The sequence below is a fragment of the Microtus ochrogaster genome, chromosome 1 (assembly GCF_000317375.1).
Source record: "Microtus ochrogaster isolate Prairie Vole_2 chromosome 1, MicOch1.0, whole genome shotgun sequence".
Taxonomy (NCBI): Eukaryota; Metazoa; Chordata; class Mammalia; order Rodentia; family Cricetidae; genus Microtus; species Microtus ochrogaster.
Window position 1 is genome coordinate 101,439,078 of NC_022009.1, and position 8,499 is coordinate 101,447,576.

The 8,499-nt window shown below is 45.1% G+C and overlaps 1 protein-coding gene across 1 annotated transcript in view; it reads right to left on the reverse strand.

Annotated features, from left to right (window-relative positions):
* Positions 1-3,866: 3,866 nt before the first annotated feature.
* The window catches only part of Setd7 (SET domain containing lysine methyltransferase 7), a 42,715-nt gene continuing 38,082 nt past the window's right edge, over positions 3,867-8,499 (reverse strand). The window contains exon 8 of the mRNA XM_026787611.1: positions 3,867-6,098. Within this exon, the coding sequence (XP_026643412.1) occupies positions 5,918-6,098 (181 nt within the window). The 3' untranslated portion in view covers positions 3,867-5,917. The remainder of the gene's footprint in view (positions 6,099-8,499) is intronic.

Below are 8,499 nucleotides of genomic sequence, written 5' to 3' on the forward strand. Positions count from 1 at the left end.
CTTACAGTGTAATTTAAATACACAGGTAGGCACAGCATATGGGCATTGTTGTTGCTTTTCTTCCCTAGATAGTCAAATAAATAAATAAAGACAACAGAGGATTTTATATTTCGTTTAATACTTGCATTGTTTCTATAGCGCAATTATAGCAATCTTTAAGTTTACTTTTCATTACAAATATTTGTCAAGTTTTGTTTCAGAAACATTTTTCCTACTTTCTTGCACATGTGCCCAGACACACTACAAAAAAATTCATTCATAACACAGTAAGGGCAAACATTACTCATGTAAACATCTTCCATTAATTTCCCATAATTTAAAAAAATCATAGAATTATAGATATTGAATAAGGCTCATAGATTTAATTCAGATTCCACAAAAGACCAAAGATGATTTTGTTTTTTTTTTTTTTAAACTGTGATGTGGCTGACTTTTGGTTACAATCAAGGCCGAAAGCATAGCCCCTGGCTTACGTTCTGTAAACACACCTCACAACCCAATAAATGCATTTGAGGGTAGAGAGAACATAGAAAACCCAGGAGGAAAAACATTTGAAGAAGGGAGCTAGAAATCATGGGCATAACTTCATAGCTTTCTTATGCAACCACAGGCATGACATACACAGTCCCTGTAGTGTCAAGGTAAGGATAGTAACCAAGGAGACAGCGGAGGGTGTACTGGCTCAGTGTTCATATTGCTAGTGTACACAGTGAAAATTTGTCGGATTATTGTTTCATAATATCCAGGACCAAAGATGGGTCGGGGAACGCACTCGAGTGGCATATGATTGTAAAGGATATTTTTTTTTTTTTTAAATTTTGTTTTGTTTTCCTTTCCTGTAACTCAAGCGTCAGAAGAATTGGGAGGTATGTCTTAGGTACACGAATGGTCTTCATAGGACATTTAACAACTGCGTGCGTGCGAAGTCACAGACAGGAGTTAAGGGTTTCCATTATCCGCAGAAGTCTCCCTCTCTGGTGAAGTTGGGTGCTTGGATGCATAGTCTTCCAGAGCTGAGACAGGGTATGGATTGTGCTGAGAATGCCCCACCCCCCACCAGCGGCTGCCCCCCCTCTCAGGACAGAGGGAGGGCAGAAGGCAAAAAGCATTGGTAAATCTGTGAAGTCCCACCCCGGGGTCTGGACCCCAACTCCACTGAGGGTAGCCTCCCTGACATTGTGACTAGGCAGTTAGGGGTGGCGAGAGAAGGTGGCCGGGAAACCCGCGGCCAAGTCTGGTTTCTGATTCTGCTGCCCTGCAAAGAAATTGTGCTCCGATAACTGCACCGGTGTCTCTAATGCCTCGATTCTCTCCAGGCCCCTGAGAGGCCTGCAGGAAATCACTAAAAGGTAAACACACCTCCATTAGCACCGAACTTACCACCAGAAAGCGGCTGAGGCACTGGGGAAGCCTACATCACATCAGACACCACCCCGCCAGGAGGTGGGCGCCAGTCAGAGGGCTTTGTAGGCTTTTGATTTCTAAAAATGAAAATTGATCTGCATTATATCTCAATAGACTCATAATTCTCACCAAAAATTTTGTCATGTTTTAAATAGCACTGGAATAATTCAACTTCATTTAAATATATTCATTCTACCATGAAAATATTTCATACAAACATCTATTTACATACAAACACATTGAAATTTGTGAAAAGGGTTCCCACCCCTGCGGCTGTATGGCTTGAAATAGATTCATTGCTTTGAATATGTATGCACACATTTGGCAAATAAAACTTTAAAAATTTAGTAGTTTTTGAAAACAAACCCCCCAAAACACCCAAAAAACAAAACAAAAAAAAAATCCCAACACCTCCCCCAAAACAAAACAAAAAACCCTCCAAAAACAAAACCAAAACTAAGCAAAGCAAAAAGACCCCTAACACCAAGGCTTAAAATTTCTGAAGGGAAAAAAAATCCAAGGTGTATATTGGAGGACTCTATCAAGGTACCTCAAGTACCCTTACACTGAATATATTTTGTGAACCTTTGATCTGCAGCAAATAAACATTACAACTATCCATCTTGCAACATAGTTTTGCTTGTTTGTCTAAAACAAAAGATGTCTGGATTCTAAATCGCTACTCCGAAGACAGAACTTGAGGTGGCTGTTGGAGAACAAACAAAACCCAGAGCTTTTGACCTTCTCAGAAGATTTTAAGTGTATTTTGCAGTGAGAAATTTAGATTTTTTTTAAATCTATTAAGTGAAGATTAATAATAGTGCCACATACTGTCCCACAAGACAAACTTTTAATTCAGTGTTCATAATTGGTCGTGTCCCCCCCCCCCCAGGTCCTAGGGATGTAATCCAGGACCTCTGGTTGCTAGGCAATTGTTGGACCACTGAGCTACATCCCCGGCTCAATGCAATTCTAATGGTCACAGTTAAATGCTGTAAATGGTTACATGGCCTCGTCAGTTGGCACACACACACACACACACACACACACACACACACGTGTGTGTGTACGAGCGTGCATGTGTGCATGTGTGTGTGAGGGGGGTTTGGTGATAAGGAAATAGTTTTTCAAGTGTGCTAAACCCAAAGGGTAATAAATCTGAACTCTAGTCCCAGTCAGGTTCAAAGAGGTCTTGACAAAAAATTTCTTTCTTAGTTGCTAGGGGAGATCTGGGATTAAGCAGGTTAAAGTAAGAATAGGTACTAAAAACTCAAGTCTTCCCTGCACTTTGCAATTTTAGCCTCATGTCCTAAATTCAATCCTTACATTTGCTTATTAGTTCAAACGAATGCCCCCACTAGGGGGCATGCTCTGTAGATTAGTTCCTATTCCTAAATCTAACACAGGTAATAATAGTTCATCATAGAAAAGGTGCTAACGATGGATCAGGTCATGCGGGGTTGTACCGAGACAGCTCTGAATGAATGCCCTGGCAAGCATGGCGTCAGGCGAGTTGTACAGGACCCGGCTGTTTGGAAGACAGCAGAAGGGTAATCCTTTTCCCCCTACTACATAGCCTCTCCATCCTGTCTGTCTGTGATTTTGATCCTGATGGAAGACCAGATTTGCCTGCTTCCTGTTTCCTTCTACAGCAGACGCGAAGTAGAAGATGCTTTCTGAAGCTTTTCCACTTTGGTTCAAAAGAGAAACAAACCTCAAACTGCACTGGCGGTCAATTCTCTCTACATCCCCTACCCTCTGCAAATACTTCTCTGCCTCTACACCCGGCCGTTGCGACCTGCAACGGAACTGCATTATCTCGGGGAGGGCGCGAACAAGTGACCAGAATGGGTCCCACTCGGAGAAAGACACACAGACAGTGAAGCCAGACCAGAGAGGTACGCTAGACAGAAAGAGGGAGAGCAATCAGCTGGGCTGCCGTTCTGCACAGGCACCAACACGCTTCTCACATAGCAGAAAGAGAACTGAAAAATACAGGAAGCAGATGGGGAGAAGGAAGACGGAGCGGCTCAGCTGTGGGAACTGCTTCTGGGATCTGTCTAAGAATCACGTAGACAGCGCTGGGCTTGAAGCCCTGACTGTCTTCCTCCAGCATGGAATGTGAAACGTAGATTAGCTAGCTCACCGGCCACAGTTCTTCAATCCATTAATATATTTTAAAAAAAAAAAAGGATGATTTATTTTTGGTGTGCACCCGTGTGCGGTCGAGGACAGCTTTCAAGGCCTGGTTCTCTCCTGCTGTGGAGGTCCTAGAGATGAAACTCAGGTCATAGACTTGGCGACAAGCACCTTTACTTGCCAAACTATTTTGCTGGTCCTCAAGGCCGCAAAATTGTTCTCGAGTTCCACTTGAATGAGATCGCTTAGAGTAGCCCTTTAGGATAGGAGTTGAGCCTCCACGGCAGCTGAGGCTGGGTTCCACCTCTGGGTGTGAAAACCTGTGGGCACACCATCCGAGGTGGGACCTGCCCTCTCCTCCTCTGCCCCATCTCTCGACCGAGTCCCACCACCCGACTGATGCGGCTAACGAAAGCCATCTTTCTCTCCGAGGCAGCCCACTGCCTTTGGGCACATTTACATGAAAGCGCCTCTCAGAATTCAAATCCAGAGACCCCATCCTTAGGTCACAGCTTACTGAATGGTCTCTGTCTACAGAATAGAAGCGATCCTATCCCGGTGACTTGTAGTCTAAAAATAGATTCTGTTGTCTTGCAGGAGACCTCCTCAGAAGTCCCAAGGATGTTTCTCCTGAGGGAACTACTTAAGCTTTTCAAACAGGGCTGCGGCCAGCTGTCCTGGAAAACCCCATCATCACCTAGGTGCAGAGCCGGAAGCTGGGTGTGTCAGGAAGCTTGTAAAAGAGCCCAGGGTGCAGCTATCACAGCTGAGGGCTGAGTCCTCCTTTCTGGGGCTGTTTGATGGGCAAACTGCACACAGCCCCAGATGGAACACTCGTGAAAGCTGTTGTTAAGAGCAACGTGCAACTGACAAAAAAGAAAAGAAAAAAGAACAAAGAGCCAACATCCCTTGACCTGTCTCCTCCCTCCATCCCTGCCCATTCCCAGCAAACATCTCTATCCATTCTGAGCTCCCTCAAACCCTAACCCAACTCAGGCCACAGGTGGCACTGTCGACAGCTGCAGGCCTCAGTACCGGTTGTTCCCAGGACACCTTGGGGGAGGTGTCCCCCAAACTCAGCATTCATTCGGAGCCATCCAGGTAGAGATCTAATGAGCTAACCTAAAACAATGGGTTTTTCTCTGTGTTTCTGCAGTTGTGATTGCATATGGCTTGTGAGGTGGCAATATACTATTGGTAGAGACCGCACAGGCGTGAACTCTTGGCTTGCAGAGCCTGGAAGCAGTTAAATGCTCTGAGATCACGGTGGGGAGAAAGCTTTAGCTACGGGTCTGATTTGCACCTAGCTGTCAGTGTGTCTATCTTCCTGGCACTGGTGGTCAGGGAGCGTTCTGTAGTCCGTGTTGGAATGCACATTGGCTGTTGTAGTTTGAATTCAGTGAGCCGTGCCATAAGTCAGACTGCGCTAGGTTATGTACAATGAATGTGTACCCGAGGAGAAAAAAACTGCCAGCGCTACTGAATATCCTGCAAAACTATCACGATGACTGCTTAGAAACACCAATTTTCCTCTCTTCTTCCTGAATGTGTATCTTACAACTCCTTCCGTAACTTAATGCAAACAAAGCAAATTCGTTTCTTCTCACATCCGAAAGCAAAGGTTTCTTTGTTTACATGCGAGAGTAATAAGTCTATAATAACAGTCTGGCCCTATGAGCCAGGACTTTATATCAGGACATAAGAATGAGATGCTCGAGAAAGAACCAGAGAGACCTGTACACCGCTGTGAAGGCAGAGTCCACTGGGAAGCTTTCTCCCGGAAAGGAGAGCTAAGATAGGGAGTGAGGCTAACGAAAAGGCTCAAAAGACTGGGCTTCAGTTCACTAGGAGAGTAACAACAAAAACAAAGCCATTCTATTGCAAGATACAGATCAAAGGTTAAAAGGCAAATGACCCTACATTTATATAAAGATGTAATCGCTTCCTGCCCCGCAGATGGCAACATGCAAGGGTGACTGAACACCGTTTGCAGTGGCCATAGAAAAAAAACATCATGAAAAAAAAAAAACCCATCGACGAAAAATGACCAAAGAATCCCATTTCCCTTTTTCAGCTGAATCATTTGGTATCTCTGAACGTGGTCCAGATTTAGACTTCAACCATCAAAGAACATCATGCTGTCTACAGTTCGACAGTACCTCTCGGTAGGGCGTTGCTGCAAGGCTAGCTAATTTTAAATCTGGTATGAGTAATAGTCAAACCTAGTTAGTATGTGAGAGAGTCGTTGCTAACGCAGGGTGAGAGGATTGTGATGTCACAGCATGAACAGTCCCTGGTTGTCCCGTTGTCAGATATATGTAGTGCATAGATCCGAGTTTCTACTCCAGGTCTCTGGACCCCAGGGCCAGGCCTTTCACTTTTGCTGGGTGGCCTGGAAGGCCTTCAGCTCCACCTGGTACCACTCGGGGGCTTCGGGCCCACTCTTCCCTGGAGGGCTGTGGTCATAGCCATAGGCAACGGTCAGCTCTTCCTCTGCCTCCACAGCTCGCAGGGTGCGGATGCACTTGATAGGCCCAAAGCGGGGGTGGACAAACCTAGACATCAAGATGGGAAAGGTCATTCCTAAGCCAAAGTGCAGGACCTCCGAGGCAAAGGGGAGCATCTTGTCCAGGTACACGGACTGGGCATCACTCCTGGGTTCTCAGAGTGTGGGCACAGCTCTAGCAGCTGCAGCTTCAATAGGAACTTGTGAGACAAGGAGTATCTCAGTTCCAGATCTGCTGGGTTAGAACACTCGAGGCAGGCTGGGGAAGAGAGCTCAGCTGGCAGACGGGGCGGGACAATCAGAAACGCAAGGGTATCCTTGGCTTTTATAACGAGTTTAAGTCCAACCTGAGAAATACCACATCCTGTCTTAAAAAGAAAACCCCAAATCCGAACACCTCAGACAGTGCACTGTCCTTGTTGTGTTTTTTTTAATTTTTATTGTATTTATGTGTCTGTGCGCACACACACACACACACGTGTGTGTGTGTGTGTGTGTGTACGACATGCCATCACAGCACATGTCGGGGTGGTCAGAGGACATCTTGTAGAAGTTGGTCCTTTCCACCATATGGACCCCGGGGATGCAACTCAGGTCTCCAGGCTTGGTGACACATGCCTTTACCCGTCGAGACATTTCGAGTCCCTTGACGAACATAAGACAGAGGACACATCAAATGGGAAGAAGGTGTTTCTAGAACACTGGGATAAACCACGGGCCAAACGTTCTCCCTGGGCTTACATTCCCAGCCTTGTGTATATGGTTCGGAATAACTTTCATGAGGTATAAAAAGCAACAACTCCTATTTGACACCAAAGAGGCCTCTCCCTATCTTCATGAAAGGGGCCTCTAACTTGCGATCAGGAGATTGGCTCTAAGTTCTGGTTCCGTGTCTATCACTGCGTTCCATTATGTTCCTGTTCCCTGAATGTCACTTCCTGATCTGTAAAATCATGACAATACCAGTGAGACTTACCCTAGATGTTCTCTGTGGTGAGAAAATGGGGTCACATGTAGCAAGCCCCATACACAGCGCCTGGTACAAAACGAGACTCTACTATTAGTTACTATGCATGTGAACGTGTCCATGTGTGAATATGTGTATAGGAGTGTGAGCATGTATGTATGTGGGTTATGTGGATGAGCCCGTATGAGCTGTGTGTGGACATTCATATGAGTACATGTGTGTATATGTGAGCATGTGTGTACAAACGTTCAGATTGAGCTCCTTCACAAAGACGTCTAGACCACAGTTTCAGGAATTTTTTTATTATTGTGGCTTTTGGCTGAGGATATAGCTAGTGGTAGAGTACTTGCTTGGCACATACAAAGCCCTGGCTTAAGATCACAATTCGGTATGCATGTATGCATGTATGTATGTATACATGTATGTATATATATATATGTTTATATCTATCTATCTGCTGTCTATCTATAAACAGGTATGGTAATTTGAATGAAAATGGCCCCCATAGGCTCACAGGGAGTAGCATTATTGGGAGGTGTGGCCTTGTTGGAGAAAGTGCATTGCTGGAGGCAGGCTTCGGAGTTTCAGAAGCCCAAACCAGGCCAGGTGTCACTTTTCCTGCTGCCTGTGGATCTGGATGTAGAACTCCCAGCTACCTCTCCAGCACCGTGTCTGCTTGCATGTTGCCATGCTTCCTGCCCGGATGACAATGGACTCACCCTCTGGACAATAAACCAGCCCCAGTAAAAGGTTTCCCACTGTAAGAGTTGCCATTGTCATGGTAACTAAGACAAAATTGTATTACTGTGTAGCTCTGGCTTGCCTAGGTAGACCAGGCTGGCTTTGAACTCAGAAAGCTCCACCTGCCTCTGCCTCCTGAGTGCTAAGATTAAGACCCGAGCTATGCAAGGCAATTTTGTCTTTAAGTTGGCTCACTTCATTATAACTTTTATCATATGATTTTGGTATAAAAATTAAATAATGTTCCTGACATGGAGTTTTGATTAACTTCCTAGAAGATCCACTGGGGGTGGGGGAGGGGAATCTGATATTGAATTTTTGGGCCCAAGGCTTCTTTTCCAATGTTCTTGTGGTTTTATTCTCCTCTTTATTGTCATTGCCATCTTTTTATTTTGATGTGTTTTTTGTTGTTATTTTTAATTTAATTAATTAATCAATTATTTTTTCCTAGACAGTGTTTCTTTGTGTAGTCCTGGCTGTCCTTGAACTGACTTTGTAGACCAGGCTGGCCTCGAACTCAAGGTTCACCTGCCGCTGTCTTCCAGTGCTGGGATTAAGAAACTCAGTCATCCCCCTGTCTCAGACTTTGAGGAGCTGGGGTCATAGGTGGGCATTACCACACCCAGAGTATCATGAGTCTGAATAGATAGACTATAAAGGAAGACTTGGTCTCAGGTGTTAAGGCTTGGCCAGGGCACTGGGTACACACTGCACTGGGTACACACTGCACTGGGTACACACT